This window comes from Anarrhichthys ocellatus, unplaced genomic scaffold (assembly GCF_004355925.1).
Source record: "Anarrhichthys ocellatus isolate YVR2014 unplaced genomic scaffold, GSC_Weel_1.0 scaffold47, whole genome shotgun sequence".
Taxonomy (NCBI): Eukaryota; Metazoa; Chordata; class Actinopteri; order Perciformes; family Anarhichadidae; genus Anarrhichthys; species Anarrhichthys ocellatus.
In genome coordinates, this window is record NW_022280077.1 from 2,865,077 (window position 1) to 2,889,265 (window position 24,189).

General features: G+C 41.1%; 2 protein-coding genes across 6 annotated transcripts in view; both read left to right on the plus strand.

The window, feature by feature from the left end:
• The first annotated feature begins 545 nt into the window (after window positions 1-545).
• mid1 (midline 1) lies at window positions 546-20,231 on the plus strand. 5 transcript variants are annotated; one of them, XM_031869439.1, is made up of 11 exons: window positions 546-788; window positions 8,039-8,760; window positions 10,533-10,595; window positions 13,699-13,794; window positions 14,343-14,450; window positions 16,233-16,381; window positions 16,474-16,601; window positions 17,412-17,555; window positions 18,116-18,277; window positions 18,361-18,568; window positions 19,152-20,231. In XM_031869439.1, the coding sequence occupies exons 2-11, from the start codon at window positions 8,095-8,097 to the stop codon at window positions 19,498-19,500; spliced, it is 2,073 nt and encodes a 690-aa protein (XP_031725299.1). In that variant the 5' UTR covers window positions 546-788; window positions 8,039-8,094; the 3' UTR covers window positions 19,501-20,231. The 5 variants fall into 5 exon arrangements, with proteins under 5 accessions (XP_031725299.1, XP_031725298.1, XP_031725297.1 ...); XM_031869438.1 differs by lacking the exon at window positions 546-788 and adding an exon at window positions 1,907-2,410; XM_031869437.1 differs by lacking the exon at window positions 546-788 and adding an exon at window positions 5,948-6,269.
• A 1,774-nt stretch (window positions 20,232-22,005) lies between these two features.
• The window catches only part of cog3 (component of oligomeric golgi complex 3), a 10,695-nt gene continuing 8,511 nt past the window's right edge, over window positions 22,006-24,189 (plus strand). The window contains exons 1-4 of the mRNA XM_031869582.1: window positions 22,006-22,230; window positions 22,463-22,609; window positions 22,711-22,772; window positions 23,459-23,624. Of these exons, the coding sequence (XP_031725442.1) occupies window positions 22,063-22,230; window positions 22,463-22,609; window positions 22,711-22,772; window positions 23,459-23,624 (543 nt within the window). The 5' untranslated portion in view covers window positions 22,006-22,062. The remainder of the gene's footprint in view (window positions 22,231-22,462; window positions 22,610-22,710; window positions 22,773-23,458; window positions 23,625-24,189) is intronic.

Sequence of the window (24,189 nt, forward strand, 5' to 3'; positions counted from 1 at the left end):
CTCCCCCCCCCCCCCCCCCCCCCCCCCCCCACTGAGTATCCAGATTGTACCAAAGAGTCATTTAAAGATCTTTTGACTCCTCATGTCGACCCTAGCATTTAGCTAGCTAGCTGCGCACAACTTAAATGACATTTTCATGAATTCAGCTGTGTTAAATAGACATTTTGCCATGTCAGCTTTGATTACTCACTCATTTACATAGCTTTATTTTCTTTTGAATGACATGTAAATGAGTGACTGCCTCAAAGTCTAATATAAATGTGCACGTAACCTCAGCTGAGCATCTCCACAAGGCCCATCCATCCCAGTGCTCCAATTTGTCATGCAGGGCACCTCTGTTCCCCGGTGACCAATCAGGAGTGCCTCCTTGGCTGCTAAAAGCAACCCCCCCCCCTCACCACCTCATCATCAGCTGTGATTGACAGCCTCCCACAGGAAGGAGGGGGGTTATTTACCTCCTTATGTTCTCATGGGACTAAGTTAATGATCCCGGCCAACAAAATAATACAAAGAGGGAAAATCTTGAGAAGTCGGCAAGTGGTTGAACCATTTGGAGCAGTTTCGGCTTCCTTTAGAGAGGATTAGAGGAGAAGAGGTTGTGTGAGGAGAATTTCAGAGATAGCAGTGAGACATACGAAGCAGCAGAGCCCAGACAGAAAGTAGGAGCTAAAGGGAGGCTTCTGAGGAAAGCCGGTGTTTTTAGAAGAATCTCTTCCAAGGCTTTATTTCTGCATTCATCTGTCACCCGGACTATGCACTATCTGCTTGGCTGACTAACAGACTGCGAGGTAAGAGACCATCTGTATTTTCAATGGGTGACTTTACAAGTCCCCTCTAGGTCTCTTTTGGACTTTTAAGTTAGACTTTAAGAAAGTTTCTGGTGTGCTAAAATAATTATGCTTTGCAGTATTATGCATGCTTTGCATGCAATGTTTGACATTTTGCAAATTATTCTTGGATTTACAAAAAGTGAAAACAATACATCAGTGGTGATGTTGGAGCTGTGGTCCCTTTTCTAATTAATTTTCTCTGCAACTGAATTAAATTATATTGAAGGCTTCATTGCACATTATGTGGCATAATATTTGCATTTGCATTGGGTCTCATGCAATTACCAAGATAATTCATTAATAGGTTTGTTACTTTAAGTCTTTATCTGGCTTAACAAATCGAAGTTGTTTTCATTGCACTCGGATTTCTTTTCAATATTCAACCCTGCAGGCTAACCTGAAACACAAGTAGTCCTGGCAGGGTATTTGGGTTACTTCTGTTCCAAATCTGTACATGCCTTATGTTCTGTGGTTTTAAGACATAAGATAAACATTTGCTTTACCCAAAGATATTGTATAAAAAACAGACTTGGTGTCGCTGACAAGGTCGTTTGAGGTCATGGCCTCAAACTAAATACCTCAAACCTCATACATAAACAGTGAACGCGGGCTCAAATCCAGAGCCGAGAATCTGATCAAACTTTATGTGATCAGCGACGCTGTTTGAATGCCAATCGTGTCAGCCACCACACGCTTGTGTTGGCAACATCTTCCACGTAGCCAAAGAGCGGCGAACAGATGCCACAAATCTGAGACAACTTTCAACACTATCTAAGTCAACTGTCGCAACCACGATATATTCCTGTTTCCATTGCAGTCACTGTATTCACATGGAAAAAAACAAAAAGGGGTGTAATCGCCCTGAGAAACAAGGTCGCTGAATGTAGATTAGAACTAAATGTGGTGTGCATGATCACCATCTGTGCTAATGAGCATGACAACTGCCAGCAGAGCATGGTTGCTGTGTGGCAAAGTTAAAATGTCTTCATTCATCCATGTTAACATGTGCACTGGGACATTGACTCGGACACAAAGCATCACTGTCCTTCCTGGGAGAGAATAATCATCATTGATTCCTGTGTTTGCTTATGCACTACTTCATTCGGAATCTCGCCTGAAGCATAAATCAAAAGAGGATGTGTTATCAATGTGCTGACTGTTGTTTTTGTGGTGTGCAGCTTCAGCTATGTTTGGTTGAGGATAATAAAAAAAAGGCTTTGTTGAGAATTGTGGCAACACTCCACACTCTGATAGCCTCCAGTGATAGACCAAACCAGCAGAAGTCCTGCCCCTTTCATGTGATTGGCCAATGCAACAGTTTGCATCCCACTGTGTGTAGATGGGATAGGTACAGAACTGAGTGAGAGGAGAGAAGAGGGTGGAAAGTTTCGATCCTCCAGCTGGTTTACTGTGAGCTTAGAGAAAAGGGTTGGAGGGTCAGAAACTCACAGACAATCGGAGATACAAGTCGTACTCAAAGTTCAGACCACTGCACTGGAGCAGCTTTGGCAGAGCCCAATATCAACACAGACTGACTTTAAAGGTGGCTCTTTCCTCTCCTGGATGTAATCATGTGGCGGGTAAGTCAGAGGGTTATTCTCAACTCAGTCTGTATTATATGTTACTGCTCCTCTATGTTTTTGCTACCAAAACATTGAGTCATCATTTGTTTCCAAGCCCCCAAGGCAAAGCTCTGCTGAGGTTGTTTGGCCTTGTTGTGTTCACAGATTCCTTCATATTTTGAACTGTGAATAATACTTGAGGGATAAGATGACTAAGTGAGAAGGCCGAGGGGAATTTTGTGATTAAAAAGCGTCAATGAGAATGGGAGTAGCTGAAGTTGGTTTCCAGCGTCAAAGCTGCTGTTCGAAGCTTTGTAGAATTTCTTAAAATATATGCCTTTGCACAGGCTCTATCTAAAAGGATATAATACAATTTGTAGGAACAATCACTTGGGTGTAGCTGGCAATTGTGTTTCTGGCTTTTCCTTTTCTCAGTCTTCATAAAAGTTTTTTTTATTATTACATTTTACTCAAACAGAGAGATCCTCTGCAGCACCGAGGGAGATAAACCCTGATGTTCATCCATAATCTGGTAGCCTCATCATGACCTACAGAATATACCATTTACCCCACTGATAAGATAAAAGACACTGACTTTTCTCCTCTGCTAGATCCACATATATATACTCTGGCGATACATCCGGATACAGTTTGTGACAGGCCTACATGCATGGGAGTCATTTCACATGAAGCTAATGAGGAGTAAGACTGAGACGCTGCTGTTTCTCTGATTAATTAGTAACTTATCTTGATCCCATGGGGGGGAATGTTAGACATCTTCCCACCAGAGTGGCTGCCTTTGATCGCTAGTGTGACAAATATATATCAAGCTGTCACCATGGAAACACATGCGGTGGTCTTTATTAATAAAAACTACATTAGTTTCAAGTGAAGTGAGATTGAATCTGTGAGGGTGGATCTGTGAATATTAATTGGTATAATTTGTGTTGTTGTTGTTCCAATTAGTTTGCTATAATTGGACTGAACTTGATTCAAATGTTTTCTTTCTTCATTATTCTTGTGAAAAATGTCACTATATAATGTGGGCATGTCTCAAGAAAAGATAGATAAACGTGTTTGCTGTATTATAAAAATCAGCCACATGGTGTCGCTCTTTGAATGTCTTACCCGGCAATAAAACATCAATCTTGTTGTATGCTGTTTACAAATTGCTTATCCACACACCAGGTAACACGGATACTTATGCAAATAACTGATTTGTGCATCTGAATGCTAACTAAATTCTTACTCATGATAGTTTTGGGCCCAGTGACACATTTGTTCTTCACGTACTAATGAGCTGCAGGCTACAGCGGCGTGCTTGTGAAAGCCACATTCTGTGGAGTTCCTGTGGTTGTGGAAAGGATGCGGTGTTTCCCCGCAGATGCCACCTGCCAAGCCGCACAGAGGAAATGAGAGCTTGATGCAGCTCGCGATGCTGACCAGGATGACCTGTTCAGCTCAGAGAGTAGGGGCACAAAGAAAAGAAAGAAAGGGAAAAAATAACTTGTTCAGCCGACCTTTAGACCTCTATTCAACTTCTCTGTCTGTGTGAAACTCATTAGCTACAAACATTATGTGCATTGTAGATTTTTTTTGTGCCATTTCCTCATCTGGAGCTTCATTATAAAACATCCTGTTCACTCATGGAGGAAGTTGGAGCCTCTTAATGGAAAGTTGATTTTACTTTCATCTTTTACCAACAACTTAATGTCTAACATCAGATTGCCAAATGAGTGCACACATGACAGCCACACTTCTCTTCGTAATCCTGTTTTACAGATGAGTTCTAAATGTAGTAGCCTAAATGTTTTCGTAATTAACTTCCCTCCACAGTCCTTTAAATATCAGTAATAAATGGATGTCGGGCAGGGCCAGGCTTCATGCAGCTAATCTTAGTAATGTAGATCAGGTAGATTTGTCAGTCTAATCAGCCGGCTTGTGCTGCCACAGCTGAAAATCACATTAGGCCTGAGTGGGCCGCTGCTGAGCTGGCTGCTTTAGGGAGCAGCAACAGGCCACACATTGGTCACAGCCACGCTGTGAAGACAGGATTACAGATAAATATGTTAGGTGTCTGCCCCAGGAAAGAAGACAAAGAGCAATCGCACTCTCTCAGTAGCTGAGTACATGGTTCAGAGCCATCATTAAAGGTGATAAAAGACCATAGCCAAAAGGATTGAAAGTGCTTGAGCAGGAAATTGTCTTCCTATCTGAGACGATGTAATTGTTTCATCTCTAAATGAGCCATTACTTCCTAATCAAATAAAACTCCAAATGCTAGGTCGGTGCTCAAGTTCATCATTTGACAAAGAGCCACGCAGTTAAGAGCATATGTCTCACACCTGTCATATCTTCAAGTATTGAGCATTTAGCATCTTGAAGCATAATTCTGCTGTGAAAAACATGCTAAACTACCATTAAATGAAAAAGCAATTTGTACTCCAAAAGGAGGACATTAACACAGACTATTCATCTAACTATTTGCCCAAAGCAAACTGTTAAAGTATAGAGATATAATGTTGGTTTAGGTCGGTGATCGTTTTTTTCTATTTATTACAGACTACTCCATACATCATTCTTAGTATTAGACACCATGATATACTGTATCTTTGTGATTCTCGGGCAATGCCTGTCACATTCCCATGTGCATCTCCCTAGCAATGTAGCACACACCCATCGCTTTGTCTGAACTCAGGGTGTCTTTAGTATTTACAGTGTGTATCTGTCTCTCAGAGAGGATAGCCGTGCAGGGGACTCCTTTTGAATGACAAGAGAATTCGAATGGAGCACAGCGGGGATGTGCCTGGAAATAGAGGCACATGGTAAGCAGATGGTACATCGGTGATTCCCACATGAGGGCCAACTGGGACCGAGTTGTTCGTGGCAGATGATGTTTCATAGTGTTTGTCTTCATTTGTAGCTGTCAGAGAGGAGGCGTAGTGACTTTCAACTGTTGCTGTCAGGAAGTTGAATGGAGGTTTTATAGATTAGACATAGTTTTATATTACAGTCATTTTAATGTCTATTAAGCATTGTGTGTTTTATTTCTAAATTGTGGCACTCATGAGGCGTATTATACACAAGCCTCTGAAAACACAAGACAACCGACTGTGATGTAGTTCCACGTCAACGTGGTGACAGAGTCGCAGACCTCTGTTCCACGTTTACAGATGAGTCTAAGGCTGCCTCCCAGCTGTGTTTGTGTCTTCAGCTTTGCTCTTCGAGTCCCTGGTGACATAGCTAAGAAAACTTGCAATCAACAGCATTGTACTGCTGGAAGGTAGAGGGACGGTCACACATTGAAACCTGAAACTGATCCTGACGCTTTGAATTTCTGGATGGGCAGGGCTGAGAGGACACTAACCTGCCTGTGAGGGCATGGGCTGGGACTCTGCACAACCCTGTGCCTCCGCTTTGCTTATTCTGCCCCCCCCCCTCTCTCTCTCTCTCTCTCGCTCTCTCTCTCTCTCTCTCTCACACACACACTCTCACTGTTGTCTGCTCTCGCTCTCTCTCTCTCTCTCTCTCTCTCTCTCACACACACACTCTCTCACTGTTGTCTGCTCTCGCTCTCTCTTTCTCTCTTCTTCTAGTACTGGCCAGCCCTCCAGCTGTAGGTGGAGCTGGCTTTCCTGGAATTGTCGGGCAACTTTTCCTGTTGTGCTTTCTGCCTCTTGCTCAATCTTTGCTTAATGACAGCTCTGCTGCAGGATTACTGGGGTCGCGAAGACTTCTGTGATCTGGATGCCCATCTCCACAGCATGGGGTTTATGGCTGGTGCACATGTTGTCATAAATTTGTTTTCATGATTTAGGACAGAAGTTTTCCTTCAGCAGAAATGTCTCGGCATTGCAAAGTGGGGCGAAATCCATCGGTGGGTAAAGTAGAATGTGTATGAATGGGAGAGCTTTCAGGAGTGCGTAGTGTACACCGAGCTCCAATGCAGTTTGCAGTGGCTCTTTGCCATAGTATTGTTTTACAAGCTCTTTGTAACTTATGGTATTTCATACCACAGGCGATGACATCAGAGAGTTAGCGTCTTTGCATTGTGTTTGTAATACAAAGCTCTTTATTCATTTAAGGACAGCCTGGTGAAAGTAACAACTAAACCTGTTTGGCGAGTACAGTAACCGCTATGTTGTAGCTGGCCGCGTTGCTAAAAATGATTTAATGTTGTCTTGTGTGTCCAAAGTAAAAACATGTTAAACAAATGGCTCAAAGGTTAGACATGTAGTTTAGTAGTTTCATGTGCCACAGTTTGGGTACTCTGTAGAGGTTTTATAGGCTACTTATAAATATATGCATGTTGAGGATTATTCACTTCAAGCAGTATCTGAAATGTTAAAGAGAATATGTAAATGATTGATAAACTTTTAAACAATACCAGTGCCAAAACGCGTCATATTTAGCATGTTTTGTTAAAGACTGAAGGGTTTGCACAGTGAAGAGGTCGTGTTTGATCCTCTGTGATAACTTCTAGATACCTATACGTTCGCCGCTTTGTCTTTAAAGAACAAAAAGGCAAAGAAACAAAAGCCCCACAGATGCATCACAGTCACTAGAGACGAGTGCAACAATCGCCTCTTGTCTTGTACAGTGCAGTGGGATAGCTGCATGTCTGTGAAGATTTGAATAGAACGGAAAGAACAAACCCAGGTCTGTAGCTTGCAGTATCCTCACAACTTCAAAAGGCTACTTGTGCCCGGCTGTTCTGATAATGAGCTTTTGCCTTCTTCACACATAATGAGTGGAGGTAGATAGACGCTGTGAGCACAGTGTGTCCACTCGCAGCTGGGGTGTCTGACTGGCCGGGAACAAAGGCTTAGTGTCTGCGATAGTGTGGAGCCCCAGCCATCAGCAAGCAGGCCAATACACTTCTGCTTGGCTGAGCTGTCAGTCCTCACTGGCCTGCTGGCCTACACACTACAGTATAGAGAGGAACACATGGGGATCGGCTAAACTATGCCTGTGCCAAATTGAAATGAGCCACTGCTACATTCTCAAAGTTGTAAGTTCAGCCAGATAGACATTGCAGAAGTTTGATATGTGTATAAAATGCAGGCAAATGTTTTTTGTCTGAGATTTCTCCTATTTGCTTGTCAGATATCTCTTACAAATATTTACATAGAGTAATATTTATATTCATGTTTTCGTATTCAATGTGCAATGGAAATCAAATTAAACTCAAGCTAGGGATGAATAATTTTGATTCTATTATCATAAGTACTTATGACAATAAATAGCGACAGAATATGCATAGTCTATTTTTATTCTTCAAGTAAACCGCCTGTCTCAACCTAGGCAAGGATTATTTTCCTGATTAATCGGTGTATAGAATCTCAGAAAATAGCAAAAAATGCTGGTTACAATTTCCTAAAGCCAAATGTGATGTCTTAAGATGCCTTGTTGTGTCTGACCAGCAGTCTAAAATCCAAAGATATTCAATTTACTATCACGTAAGATAAACTAAAGCTAAAAATCAGCACAATTGACAAACATAGAACAAAGGAATGTTTAGTATTTTTGCCTTAAAAAAAGCTGTGATGATTTTCTCCTATTCAAGGAGGGTTTACAACTTCCCACAGATTATCTCTTTTCACAGCTATCACCATTTTCTAATCAACTTCTGCGTCATCTTTACAGATAGCTGATCAGCTTCCCTGGACTTTGCTGACGACCTCCCTTTGTTTTGCCTGAAGATGGAAACGCTGGAGTCGGAACTGACCTGCCCAATCTGTCTGGAGCTCTTCGAGGACCCGCTGCTCTTGCCCTGTGCTCACAGCCTTTGTTTCAACTGTGCCCATCGTATTCTGGTCTCACACTGCACGCCCAGCGAACCAATACAATCCATCAGCGCCTTTCAGTGCCCAACCTGTCGCTATGTCATCACCCTCAACCAGAGGGGCCTAGAGGGACTCAAACGCAACGTGACATTGCAGAACATCATTGACCGCTACCAGAAAGCTTCTCTAAGCGGACCTAATTCTCCTAACGAGACTCGGCGCGAGCGAGCCGCCCCCGACAGCAAAGCCATGACTTGTCCCAGTGACCGGGTGCAGTGTCAGTTCTGTGAGCAGGATCCTCCTCAGGACGCTGTGAAGACCTGCGTCACCTGTGAGGTGTCTTACTGTGACGAGTGTCTCAAGGCCACCCACCCCAACAAGAAGCCTTTCACGGGCCACCGTCTAATCGAGCCCTTGCTCGATTCCCATCTGCGAGGGCTCATGTGCCTCGAGCACGAGGATGAGAAGGTCAACATGTACTGCGTGACAGATGAACAGTTGATCTGTGCATTGTGTAAGCTGGTTGGCCGACACCGGGACCACCACGTTGCGGCCCTCGGTGACCGATTTGACAAACTCAAGGTAAGAAATGATCTGTAGTTGGAGGAATGCTTGTAGAATAATGATGCACTGACGAAAACTTATTTACTACTTATTGCATTCCCACAGAATTCAAAGCTGATTTAGATATTTGTTCAAAATCTTGTTTCATCTCATCCAGTAAGTGAAGTAAAGTATGACATTGTAACATTGGTCATTAGTTGTTTGCACTGCAAACTTAGCTTTTTAAGGGTACAGTTTCAACTGCTCATTCCATTTTGGATCCGCACCCCATTCAGAGGGAATGTGATCCTGGATTTGGACTCAATTATTTTGTTAAAATAACCCCTAAAATACAATGCGATATTCCTTGCAAGTACAAACTAGTTAATACTGCTTAATGTTATGGCAAGTAGCATTTGTGTTTATTATTGTAATTCAAATGTGAAGCATGCATTATCTTTTAGCAAATCTGAGCTTCATATACTGTTAATTTCATATGATAAACTATACGAAATAACTAATGTTACAAAATGACGTCACTCAATTAGATATTACAATAATGTGTGCGTCTGGTGATATTCTATATTTTTCCGATTGTCAACAACATATTGGGGAATTCATTAGTTCTTCTGTACCTGATATAGCGTATTCGTCTGTGCCTTAGACCTCCATTGTAGTCCAAAAACACATCAATGAGCCACTCAAGTGCACCATGTTCCCTCATAACGATGAACATGGGCCCTGAGCTTGTTTTGAATCAATCCCACACAAATCGTCCTTCTGCTGTGAATATTCGCTAGCGTAATGAAAATAGTTACCGACAAAGACATTATGTCATCTGTTTGAGAAACCTTTTTTTAAACACCTACGGTTGTTTAAGGAAAGTATCTTGTTTTTAAAGATTTACATATTTAATATGGGCTTGGGGCTTTATTTTGGTCTTTTCACAGGATTTTTTTTTGGTACAAAAATATAGAATATTGCCAGCCTTATCCTTGAAGACCAAATGTGTCATAAGCCCTAAAAAATTATATAAATGAAGTGAGTTCGAGGTGGTCTCTCTCTCGACTAGTCTTAAATATGACACCCAATGCAAGAGAATGCTTTCACAGTTTTTAGGTTAAGTGAAAGTGCTCACTTTCAGCAGATGGGCCGATATCAATAAGGCATGAGAAGATGCTGTTAGCTGGAGCATATACAAATGTGGCTCCACATTCCTTCCATTATACGTGGATCAGCTTTTATCATAAAACTCAGAATTCGGCTTCGCGGGTCAGTGCTTTGTCTACACAATGTTGGTCTCTATCATCTCTCCAGTAACCTCAGGGAATCATTTTATAGTCCAATCATGCAGCAGAGCTCTATTGTGAAGCCTTTGACTTGGCAATAACAACTCTGACCTACTGTATGTAACTTAATTCAAGCAAGGTAAATTCTCGGATCATGAAAATATTTATCATCAAAAATGTCTTTAGCTTAATAATGGTTTTGAGCTTTCTAGTTTTGTCAAAGTTCACCCTTAAGTGTATCCTGAACATTGCATGGCATCCACAGCATGAAATAAAAATGAGGTTCTGCTTTGTTTTCACAAACACTCAGTGTCCATGCATGCCACAAAAGAAAGGGGAGGGGGGGGTAGTGTCTCACAGGTAACACTCGAAACCCTTTTGTGTGCCTGTTCCTCTCTTTCACAATGCTTGGTCACAGCGTAACTGTGGTGCAAGCAATCTTTTGCAACAGTTTTGGAAAGATAGGTCAGAGGACCCGTCTTAACCTGTCTCCTCTGTTTTGATCATGCTGTCGTTGTGCAGAAATCGCCTGGCCGCGTTCTCTGTGTGGTGGGGCGTGGTCATTCACACCAGGAGGCAGACCAGGTGATCAGCATCATTTCTTTAATTCCACATTCAGGGACAGTATGTTTTCATGGAGAAAAATACAAACAAAACAATGTTGCTTTTCGAGGGCTTAATCCTTTGGAAAATCAACAAAATTGCAACTGGTCAGCCACAGAGTAATGTAGCCTTGGAGGTTATTAATGTGAAAATGTTAGTATACTGCTTTGTGTTTTTATTATTCGATGTTGAAGAGCAGAATCCTTTATCCTTTATCGTCTTAAAGACTTACTATGTTCTGTTTCTTTCTCTTCTATAACATCCTCAGTTGCTTGATGTTATTTTAGCAATGGGACATATTATACCAATTAGTTTTTTTCGAAATTATAATTCTTGCTTGTCTTTTCATCCTGTTGACCTTGCATTACGTGCACTTAGCTGCATTGTTAGAAGCCTCGAGTGACAGAAGAGGAAATAGCAATTCCCATCATAGAGAGAAATTGTTTTTTTCTCGTGGCACGCAGGACAGGACCCAGGTGGAGCGCAGCTGAGCTTGTTTATAGTTGCTTTTTTTCTAAACACATGGTTACAGCCACAGTGCCTCAGATTTCCCAGAGATTCCCACACAATAGGATGTTGTGACATTGGCGAGTGTGTTTGTGTGTGCAAGCATGCACAATGCAGTAATTCCTTCAGTCTGCTTTTGGCACTATGTGACATGATCCAAGTCTGACATTATATTATCCATCCATCATACATTGTCAATGTTCAATGTATATATTCGTATATTGGGTCAGATGAGTGGCTCGGGTATATCCCAGCATGCAATGGGGGAAATGGGGAGGAACTTTTTTTCCGTTCAGTTTTTTTCTGTTAAAAATAAATAAAAATAATATATAAATGTCATAGCGTAATGCTTATTCCACTTCATAAAGTGGAATTGAAAAACAAAGAGGATGAAACACACACGCTCAACTTTTCAAAAGGTGGGGAACCACCACCTAAACAGGTTTGGAACCCACTTTCATCCACACCTTAACTGACGGGTTCTTTAACAATAGGCCTTTTCACAGCAGACTTTTTTGTCATAGTAGATAAAGCACAGGTGTTACTAATAATATTCACGATGGCTCCTTTCTATGTACTTATCCAAGTAAGGCATGACATTTGACACAATAGGAGCCTGAAACCGAAGCAGCTACATGGAAATCAGCCGTGGTTCATTTGATTATTTACAAGAGTGATTTTTCTTCCTGTGACAGTTTCAGAATGTGCTACACTAGAGAATATAAACCAATATACTGAGGTTTGTTTGCATTGGTAATGTTTGTAAAACAGAACCGTATTTAAAATTTTATCAGATGAGAATATGCAGCAAACTATTCAATTATAAATGTGAATATACCTATAATACAACGTACATATAAAATACTAACTGGGCCTTTAATGAAGCACATTTGGTGTTTCGTTAACGGATACTTGATAATAGTGTGTATTTACACTCTATCATATGCGTTTCTGATTGAATGAAAGCCTAAAAAGCCCTCCAACAAAGTAAAAACCACGGACGTGTAACGGGGCCTGCGGTGTTCACAGGATGAAGTGACAAACTCTGACAATGGATAGAGTTTCTAATGTTGACACAGGATAAAACTCAAAGTCCTGTCAGTGACCTGACAGGACTTTGAGAGGAAGGAAGAGAGACTGGCCAAAGCAAAGGTGTGGGACCAGAAGCGTGCACACATAAAAGGAAGCTGCTATTCTTTCCTATCATCAGCTTTAAACCACTCTAGGAGAGAGACCTCCATTAGAGAGAGTGGTCCAAACACACGAATAAGAGTATTAATGTTGCAATAGAAGCCGTATTTTAGGCACAGTGAGAAACACACCAAAATGTCTCTCGCGCTTTCTGCCTTTTTCCATTTGCTCTGCCTCTCTTTGGCTTCATGTGATACTTGTCATATTCAAACAACACCATTGTTGGGGGAGAATTTTAACTGTGTACATCTGGCTATATTCAACATCAGTTTGATTAATATGTTATGTTTCATGCGTCCATTTTAAAACTCCTCACCAGTACCTTCAACTCAGCATCTGTAAAGGCTTTCATCACCTTCTCTTCATATAAATAAATCATATTTGTGAGAGTGGTAAAATAAAGCTATTTTAGTAGACAGTGACGCACCCACCTTATAAAATCACAATGTGAGACGTCCAAGCTGAAAGAGGTCTACCCACTATGTGCCACAAACTTTGGATCTTTAAATGCCTCTCTTAACCGTTTCTTCTCTTCTTTTGACTATTTTCCATATTTTGTTTTTGATCAAGGGAGATCAGGCACAACGCTCACAATTATATTTTAGTAATCTGTGAAACGTTTTGGGAAGCTCACTACTATGTGCAAAGCTAGCAACACTGGGCTGGGTTTTTCGGTTCGATATCTTTTAAAATCAAACTTACTTTTGCTTGTTTCTCAAGATTACCAGCTCGAGCAATAAATGAAGACAAGCATTTGCTGCTTTTAACTTTATCATTCAAAAATGTGGGCTTCTTACTGTGCCACACATGAATAATAATTTAGATTCTGTTGCTAGGTGTTAGTGTGTGTATTAAAACAGCAATTTCCACACCTCAGCTTTTGGTGGGACTACACTTTTGTTTTAATTGTATTCATTGACAGCACAATGCAATGACACATTAATCTTCCATTTTAAAAGAATAATTTGTCACATCAGAAGATGTTTTGTACTACCACAGTACACAGTCATCATGCTACCCAATTACAGTAAGAGATTAAGTGTGAAACATAAGCCTTTGATCTGAGTCAGTGATTAACACAGCCGGGGTTTAGTTGTCCAAATCACTGGCAGATGCTCTGCTAAGCTCCGTGGCCTCAGCAGACAGTACGATGGGATCTCTGGCACACAGGGAGGACTGGGGCCTCTACACGATCGCAGCCCGAATGTGGCCAGTCATATCCAGCGGTAGCCTTGTGTGTCCACTCCCATGCCCATTACACTCCAGCCCGGATACGCTCCTTGTGTTCCTATTCACCTAACTCTCCTCCAAGTTGTATTCAGCTATTTACAGTTTGATGAGGGGGGCAGTGCGTAATGAAAACCTCATTTTCATTTTTGTTTAACAGCATGCTTTGGATTCCAACCTCAGCAGTCTAATCAAGAGGACCAGTGAGTTGGAAAGTCTTATGGGGAAACTCATCCAAACCTGTCAACATGTGGAGGTGAGGCTTGTTTATCTGTCCGCCTTCAGGTGCGGCCTCCTTGCTTCTGTGGCACTACATGGGCAACAGTTCATTCAATTATTAACACAGTGAAGAATTACTCTCAGTGTATAGTACTGAGAGTGGCTTTTCGTCCTGTCAACAAGATGAAGTGCTCTTTAGTCTATATATCAATCATTTCTTCAACATGCATACAATTTGCTGCAAATTGAGTATTTTCAGAACGTGAACTTGGAAATAAAGATATAAAGTAGTTATTATGTGAATCCTCAAAAAGCATATTGTGTACATGTTCATTGCAATGGCTGTGATTGGGATACAAATACAAACTGTGGACAAGGTGGACTGCTGCTCTGCTTGCCCAACAATAAAAGCCATAATTATCCTCTGGAGTGGTTTTCCTATCATTGTCCTATATAATGTATTTAAAAATGATTTAATCAAATGGACCTGCAGTAGTGCAGCAAAACATATTGTCAAAGCAAATGAATTACCAAAACGCTTCCACAATTGACACTGTCTCTTATCTCTGCTTCTGTGCTGTCCAGGTAAATGCCTCGCGACAGGAAAACAAGCTGCTGGAGGAGTGTGACCTGCTGATTACTATCATACAGCAACGAAGACAAATCATAGGAACCAAGATAAAGGAGGGAAAGGTACATCTTTATAACCTTTTGTGTCTCGATAAACTTTTTTTTTTGTTCATCACCTCGTGCGTGTTGATAACCTTGCCTGCCCACATTATAACCTAGCATACAACCAGAGACAGTACAGAAAGGAGAGCGAGTCTGATTCCTGTTTGTGTGTCACGTTGGTTTCACCTCTATTAACACCAATGGAAGAAGTGAACGTGAACACAGATTATGACAGTACATATTGGACCCATTTTCACAAGCCACAAATATTCTGATCATTTGGACACTGAAATAGCATTTTTCAGAAAATGTTTGTTCGAGAAATTTCCTTGTCTCAGCAGACTCTCGCGAGATCTGGATACGAACGTTAACGAATGCCCTAACTTATTTTTGTAATGCTAAAATGGCTGTAGCTGTGTAAATAAACAGATTATCCAAATATTACCCAATCTGCTTTCATCCAACCACACAATCATTTCCAAACGAGGCGGAGGGATGAGGGAAAGGCAAACATGCAATGACCACGCCCACTTAGGAGACAGGAAGTGTATACCATTTGAAATCATTGGAGGAGCTTGTAATGTGTTAAAAATCACTGTTGTTGGGTAAAAAACTCATCAAAATGTTACTTTTTAAGGTGAGACTCACTTTTGAAAGAATCAATAACACATTTGTTTCTTACAAATAACATGTTAATTCCATAAATAATAAAATGCTTTTAATCAAATTCAGTATGTTAAAGGTTTTGCCGCTATGCCTCATTTGGTCTCATAGGAACAGAAGCTTATGGCACCTTTGTGTGGACTTTCTGTGTACTGAAGTCATTCTGCTAACTTTATATCTTTTCTGGACTTGTGCTACATTATGTCACAGATTAGCTCCAGTTTACATTTGCGTCACAGAGCTAAACATCCGATTGTCCTTAAAAATAAATACCTGGTGAACTTTGACAAAACACAGTTCAAGTCATTTACTGCTGTTCTGCAGGTATTTCTGCTTTTTGGTTATTTTTTCTACCTTTGTTGCCCTTGGTAACCTACCGTAGATGGTAAAAACATACAATGCAAAAATGGTTCAGAGCTTTGTGACATCTCAGCTAATTTAACCCGCTCATCCTCTTTTTCTGACCTTATAGCTCAGACAGGGGGCTGGTGGCAACATGTCCCCAGATCTGTTTGTGGTTTTGTACACTTGTCACAAGCTCCGTACACTGAAATATCCACCAGACTGCAGAGTTTATTGCTCTATTTTGTCTTCGGTATCAGCCTTGAGCGCCGGAGTTCTTCTGGCACAGTGTCCATATATTTAATGAGCTCATTCTGTGCCTCTTGAATCATTCCCCTTCCTGTTCCCATGTGAGATGCCATTAGAGAGGCAGTGGCATGCTGTGCCATGCTCAGTGTAAGATCAGCCCTGCTTCCTGTGATGGCCCTCTGAGGAGGAGGACTCTTTCCTTCCTCACCCCGTGCCTCGTGTCAGCTTCTGCTTCTGCTTTCAACCACTAAGCCAATATGGCACAGATGCGGGATAGGAGGGTCCGGTTACTATGGCAGTGTCATAAATACACCTCTCATGCCAGTGCAGCTTGTATAACAGGTTGAAGCTCACACTCTTGTGGGTATTACACAAATGAAAAATCAAAGGTGTAAATCAGATTTTCCCCAGTAGGATGTTCTAATTGGTGAAGTAAAATCCAATCTAGCATCTGGCAGGCTGGTGCCTCATACAGTAAATAGGACATTTGCTGGTTATTTACCAAGCTTTTCATCATCATCAACATTTCCTTATTTGTTTTCTGTCTAGTCTATACGTCTGAGGAAACTAGCCCAGCAGATAGCCAGCTGCAAGCAGTGCATCGAGAGGTCCTCCTCCCTCATCACTCAGGCCGACCAAACTCTCAAGGAGACGGACCAAGCTCGCTTCCTCCAAACGGCTAAAAGCACCTGTGAGAGGTGAGGAAGCAAAGATAGCCAACGTTGTCATCTGACAATAGCTATGGTGTATAAAACCGTCACCATCTATTAATATACTTCTTTAATTACAGAGTTTCAATGGCAACGGCCTCCTCTCAAATCCTGTTACCAGATATTAACCTGAATGACAGCTTTGATACTTTTGCTTTGGACTTCACAAGGGAGAAAAAAATGCTAGAAAGCTTGGATTACCTCACAGGTGAGTGTGGTCTTATACTGCCAGTCATATTTATTATTATTTTGGGTAGTTTTACACTTTGTAATTCTTGAAACTAGATGATTTGTTGGGTACGTTTTATCTGAATAATGCATTTAAAAACATCTTCATTTTAGGGATGCACCGATCCGACTTTTTCAGTCCCAATACAAATACCTGGGCTTTGGGGATTGGCTGATACCGAGTACTGATCCCACACCAGTGTTTGATTAATAAGATGTATGCCTCACTGTGTGGAAGGACTGAGATCTGTCTTTCATTTGTGAGGCATCAATCAGGCTTGACTCAAATATTGCTTTCTTATCTACATGGATATAAATCTATTAGAATAATAGTATCCAGCTATTTGAGTCAGTATCGGACAGATATCCGATATCAGTATGGGTATTTTTGCATCTCTGCCTTCAATTATATAGATTTATACAATTAAAAGCCTTCGGCAGGGATATTAAGCAGGAACTTTACAATACAACTATGTGCCTCTTAGCAACAGAAAACCAACAAAACTCACAAATGTAAGGCTACAATTCTCTGCTGAATGAAATGGGTTTGATTGTTTGTGCTCAGCGCCCGCTATGCAGCATGGCTTTACCTCTGCATGGAGGCTGTTAGCTGTAATAGCTGGGAGAACTATAACCTAGCTTAATTACACTTGTCAGTATTAATCGACACAAATGGATAGTGCTATCATATTGTGAGATTTTTTTTATGTTGTCGTGTGCAGAATAGAATCCACTCAGCTTTCATTCCTGTCTCAGAAAAAAGCATGTGTCTGTTGTTTTCTGATTGCAGCACCAAATCCGGCAATAATCCGTGGGGAATTATGTACAGCTTCATACGACACAATCACAGTTCACTGGACATCAGATGATGAATTCGCTGTTGTATCATATGAACTTCAGTACGCCATCTTCACCAGCCAATCCAATGTTGTCAGTAAGTCTATGTGCAGCTCTCAGTGTAATGTTCGTGGTGGGAAACAATGATGGAGGGATTTGAAAGGGATTTCACTCAAGGACCTTAAATTGATTGGGGGGCTATGTTACGATATGCAAACATAATATTGTACTGTAGCAGCAGGAGAGGAGAGCTCTGTCCTGGCTCTCATGGTCATGAGATGTTACCAAAATACACTGTAATTTTTGCAGTGTCTAGAAAAGGATACAGGGGAAAATAACAGCTCAGTCAGACTGGCTTTACATCAGGATGCCCATAAGCTCAATATTATCTCGGGGGTTGAAATGAGTAGCCGACTGTTTGAATTGATTGCTCTAACAAGGTCACGAATGCTCGATCTATTCTCAACTGCCTCAGTGCTCAAGCACACTTGGATGAGTTGTATTGCGACTATATTTGATGAGTCAAAAACAGCAGCTATAGATTGCAAGACTGCATACATTTACACTGTGTTGTCCCATTGAATGAGGCTCTAACTCAACAGTTAGGGGGATTTTCAAATTGGTTTGTCAGTGACTGTCTTTCTGTCTGGGCTGCAGGTTTGTGTAACTCTGCTGACAGCTGGATGATTGTACCAAACATCAAGCAAAATCACTACACTGTCCACGGGCTCCAGTGTGGCACCAAGTACATTTTCATAGTGAAGGCCATAAACCAGGCTGGAAGCCGCAGCAGTGAACCAGGGAAACTCAAGACCAACAGTATGTCAAGAGTGTATTCCATGATTCATTTCCCATGAGAATTGTAATGGATAGAAACTAAAATGTTTCCTCCTTTCTTCAAGGTCAACCATTCAAGTTAGACCCAAAGTCAGCTCACCGGAAGCTGAGGGTGTCCCATGACAACCTGACGGTGGAGAGGGACGAGACGTCATCCAAGAAGGGCCACAGTCAGGACCGCTTCTCAAGTCACAGCAGCTACGGTGTCACAGGAAATGTCTACATCGACAGCGGCCGCCATTACTGGGAGGCTCTGATTGGAGGAAGCTCATGGTAAAATCATTTACCCGTTTACAGCCATTCTGCTCCGACATTCATGGTCCTTAGAAGATAAATCCTCTGACTTTGGTAATCCTCTGACTTTTGCTCTTGCGCAAACACGTTTGTGGTTTTGAGTGAAATGTCACGACGACTATCTAACATACTTCCATCGAACTTGGTTCGTAAATTCCGGTTCCCTGCAGAATTAATTGTAATACCGTAGGTCATACCTTAACTTCAGGTCAAAATCTGACATCTGTCCAATGTTTTAGTTTTATGGCCAAATACCCACAAAAATAATGACATTCTCATCAGTGTCAGCTTTTCCTTGTGTTTATTGCTAATTAGCAAATGTTACCATGCTAACACGCTAAACTAAGATGATGAACATGGTAAGCATTATACATATTATACCTGCTACATAGCAGTATGCTAACATTGCTATTGTCAGCCTGTTTTAACATGCATTTAGCGCAAAACACTGCTGTGCATAAGTACAGCCTCACAGAGCCCCAAGCATGATAATGGGGTGGGTTTTAAAATGCTAGCAATGTACAGGTAATTTATGACTGTTTTTCTTCTATTGGGCATGCAGGTTTGCAGTGGGCATTGCATACAAGTCAGCACCAAAACATGAGTGGGTCGGCAAAAACTCTGCCTCCTGGGTACTGTCTCGCTGCAACAACTCGTGGGTGGTGCGTCACAACAGTAAGGAGATGCCCATCGAGCCCTCACCCCACCTGCGTCGTCTCGGAGTGCTGTTGGACTATGACGCTGGATCGCTGTCTTTCCATGACGCTGTCGGCGCTCAGCACTTGCATGCATTCGACATCGCCTTCGCTCAGCCAGTCTGCCCTGTGTTCAACGTGTGGAACAGGTGTTTAACAGTCCTCACCGGACTGCCCATCCCAGATCACTTAGAGGGGACAGACTACAACAACTGACAAAACCGGTCCCGCTAGATTTTCTTTGTGTACCCAAAAATAAACCAGACTGCCTGCGCCTCATTGACTGTGATGCCCACTTACATGTTGACAAACTGAACGAGATGCCATTCATAGCCCAGGTGTACATTCCTAATCAAGCCTATGTTGAAATTAATAGGAATTATTTGAGAAATGATCGACAAGCATCTGTAGATGTATTTCTTTGCTTTGCACATGTATGTACATTACACTGCCGGATGGCTTTAAGGATTTCCTTACAGTTTGAAATTAATTTTCAAATAGGCTCCAGATTATTTTTATTTCTTAAGTTCATTATATGCCGTTCCATTCATGTTTGATTATAAACCTTTAGGTGCAAGTCACAAACGGACTCTGGCGTTATTGTTTCTGCAGGATTTGTATTATTGGCTATTTTAAATGTTACGCTTTTGAAAGATTTTTTAAATCATAGCACTTTGAGAAGTTGTCACTATAGAATTGATTTCTAAGCCACTTGTACCGTAATGCAAATGTTTCCTTGTCATTGACTTGTAAGGAAAAAGCACTAAATAGATCAGATAACAAAGATAAAAAAATTGAAATTAAGACTAATGTGAAATCAGTCATTTAAGTCATTCAAATATTTATTACCTGTAAATTTGTGCAGTTCAGCATTATGAGATCATTCATTACAATTTTCACGTTTAAGTTTCTCTCTGACAAGCTGTAATAAAAGTGACTTCATTTGATTAGCTGTGTAATTTGTCCTGGTTTTAAGACGTACTGCATGCTAAACGTGTCTCAGTAAAATGATCATTTAATATGCTGTACACTTGTTGTTTACACTTATTTATACTTGATCTATCATTTAAGGTTGAACAGGCTCTCACAATACCACAGTGAAGAGAAAACAACATCACCACCATAGAGAAAAGTGTCAGTGTTGCTTTGCAGGACTCACTCTGACCCACACTGAGCTAAAATATAAATTTTGACAAGATTTGCTCTGACATCTCTTTTTGTTCTGGAGTAACATGGCTTGAATTCTGCAGCATCCCCTTTCAACTAAAGTAGACAGGAGGAAAAAAGAAAAATTCTGAACTCTGTTTGACCTCCTTATGAGACACCCTGCAGATGAAGCTTTAATACGTGAACACTACCTCCTCCACGACATGCCACCAGGATTTTGAGATGTATACACTTTTCTTTGTGAATAAATACTGAAAGTTGTTTGTGTAATCACAATAGATCACTACATGGGTCTGGTTTTGACTACAATTTTAGCTCTAAGTTAAGCTTTAGGTGGATTTTTTTATATTCATTATTATTTAAACAACAAACTTACAATGTGACAGTGACATAAAGAAAAGATTTTGTAAAAAAGATTCAAACAAAAACATTTTATCATAATCAAGTAATAACATGTCGGTGTGCATAAGTTGATATTTAATCTTGTTGATTAAAAAGTAATATGATAACAGGATCACTGTAAAAAACGAAATCACATTTTTGTTTTGTATCATTTTATTATATACCGAGCATATTATAAGTTAAATCTAAAACAAATTCTCAAGACAATGGACCGTTGATTGAGGGGTGTTTGCAATGATTTTTATCACTGACAGTATTTTAAAACAAATAAAATACAAAATAAATGTACTGTTAACATATTTGTCCATTGTCTGCTTTACATTATGAAATAAAAAAGACCTAGAACACATCTAAACAAAAAACACAATTTTTGTTCTAAACAAAGGCATTGTAGAGTTGAGGCTAAGTTACGGCTCTGTATTTTTTGGATGATAACACAACTTGTCTTTGTGTGACTACAACACTTACAATAGGCAAAGCGTCATTAAGGGCTTTACTCTGAATGTGCATTCAGGGAAAAGAAAGCAGTTTGCAGACATGATGAACAAGAATTGGAAATCTAATTTTGAAATACAAAAAGTGTGCCGTGGGGCTCCACCTGCAGGATTTGTATTTTCTGTGACAGATGATTGTGCTGCTAGATGCCATATCTGTCACACCCAGAAATGACATCTACCATGTTGGTCAATTTTTCTTGTGATGTTAGCTTTGTAATAACAATATACTGGGCCTCATATAAAATAAGATAAGATAGGATAGGATAAGATAAGATAAGATAAGCGAGAACAGAGACTGTATTGTCATCCATCCGTGCAGCACATAGAGGAACATGATTGTGTTTTCCTGGTCCTTGGTGCAAAAAAAAAGAAAGAAGGAATGATGCAACATTCAGTCTCATCCAGGTGAGAGCTGGAAATAAATAAATAACTAAACTATAAATAGCATGAATACCAAGCATGTTATACATCAAATTGAAGATGGACACAACATAATTATAATAAACACTTAACACACACACATGTAGTTTATGTTGTTAGCAAAGATCACTATAAAAAGTATTCAAATCAAATACACACTTTAGTAGATTGAACTATTTTTGAACTTCACTAACTGCATCAGACAGCCACTCCCCCAAGCACCGCCCACAATCCCGGAACAGGAAGTACCTGCGCGTTTTTGCTGCTGACGTTGGAGCTGTACAAAGTGACGATGGCGTCCACGGATCAGTCCCTCCTGGACCTAACAGATAAAGAAACCCGGGAGAAACTGTCGTTTTGGGATCGCCGCACCGATGCCATGGCTCCCCTCACGGAGAAACAAATGGACGCTGTCCTGGAGATCCGAGCCGCAGCTGAGACGCTCTCTGTCCCGTCAGAGGTGAGTTGTGACTCCCGGGAGCCAGCTAGCATGCTAACAGGGTTGCTAACTTACTTTCCTAACGTCAGCGATACTAGCTAACCTAAACGTGCCTCTGTGTGAACTCAATTAAACCGAATATTGACGTTTACATGTCACGGAATGTTAGCTTGTAGGCTAACTAGCAAGCTTGCGCTTGTTCTTCGCGACGTCAAGCCTCGTCAGAGTTAAAGAGCCCCGCTTTGTTTTGCAGTTGCCCATCGAGGACTTGTGCAGCCTGTCGTCGCGGTCCTTGCAGTCTCCCTTCATAGCGACGGTGCCCGCGTCAACAGAGGACGTCCTACTCAAGGGTTTCCAGATGCTCGATATGGGCAACGAGCGGATAGAAACCGCACAGCAGGTGACTTGTCTTTGCCCACAGTAAACAGTGCTGGAGCCAGTTAGACGTGCTGTATCACAATAAGCTGCATGGTTTTAATACGGTGCCAACTTCTGTTGCAGTTTTTTGCCTGGTTTGCCAAGTTGCAGGCAAACATGGACCAGGATGAGAGCTCAAAATACAGGTGCATACATGTTTAAGTGCTTTACCCCACTGTACGGGATTGTTTTGGCCATATGCTTGTTTAGAGGAGGCTTAGTAAGCTTTTTGAAAGGGTTAATCAGAAACAAACCACTTTGACAAGGTAAAGCAGTGTTATTACAGTTGATATACATATATCATGACAAGTAAACTTAATGTGCTTTACATTAAAGAACTATTTCGTCATCACACACCCCAAACCCATCATAAACTAGCCTGGTTCCAGACCCCTGAATCACTGCCCAAATCTCAGATTCAAATACATTGAATAAGAGGAAATAGCATTTTAGTCTGATTTACCAGGCTAGCTAGTTATTAACCACAGACACAAGCATGCACAGACATACACCAAGTAACTAATCATTGGCAGACGAAGAAGATTCAAGTTGCCATAGTTGTGGCAAATCCTCAGGCTGTGTATTCTACGGAGTATGATTTAAAACTACAAAAAGCAAGGCTGAAATCTGCTGCTATGCTGCTCTATATGGGCTAAACGTTTCTGCTGTACTTCTGGTCACACCCCAATAAGTGGTCAGAAGTACAGCAGGAACAGTCAAGTTGTCTGCTCAGCGTTAAAACATTGTCAAGTTGCTCTGCAAACCTGTAGGTATAGCTTCACTGCATCATCTTCTCTTTAGCACAGGGATGATATTTCTGCTCTCCCTTTAGGAAAACCAGAGATTCTCTAAACTGCTACCAGGAACAATGCGACGCTATCCTGACCGATGTCAGTACCGCTCTGGAGCACCTGGACTCCCTCCAGAAACAGTATCTGTTTGTGTCCAATAAGACCGGCACCTTACACGAGGCCTGCGAACAGCTCTTAAAAGAGCAGGTAAGCTGCACTCTGTTCTATCCATCTGTTAACCCAGGCCACATAAGGATCTGAGGCTGAGACATAATCAATAGAATATGTTTGAATTGTAATGTCACTGAATCTATTTTTCCTATAATCCAGGAAAGGCTTAAGTACTAAATATTGGCAAAAAAGAACCTCACTCCAAAACCCAGGAACTACAGGATTAGCTGTGTAATTGTGTAAAAGTACCTGTGGTAACACCAGAAGGAGACACCAGAGATGACTGTAAACTCCACTATCTAGTTCAGAACAGTGTGACATAAATACAAGCATGTCTGAATTGCTAGCAGGCATTCAGCAGGTTAAAAAGAAATCTGTGCGCTGCTCGTTCCTTCTGTGACATATTTCATATCTTATTGGCACTGTTGTTTCATTATTGTTTCACGCTGAAAGATGCTGCTCATGTTCATAAATAGATTGGACCTTTCCAGGAACTTGAGCTGGATTGAAGGTGAACTGAAATTAAACTGTCATGTTGTGTTATGTCAGCTGTGTTCTCTCTCTCTCTCTCTCTCTCTCTCTCTCTCTCTCTCTCTCTCTC

What these genes read in the sequence shown, in the direction of transcription:
- mid1 (XM_031869439.1), top strand. Translation starts at nt 8,095, where the DNA reads ATGGAAACGCTGGAGTCGGAACTGACCTGCCCAATCTGTCTGGAGCTC. An exon ending in ACCGATTTGACAAACTCAAG is followed by an intron (nt 8,761 to 10,532) that starts GTAAGAAATGAT and finishes GTCGTTGTGCAG; the next exon opens with AAATCGCCTGGCCGCGTTCT. An exon ending in AAGCTTGGATTACCTCACAG is followed by an intron (nt 16,602 to 17,411) that starts GTGAGTGTGGTC and finishes TTCTGATTGCAG; the next exon opens with CACCAAATCCGGCAATAATC.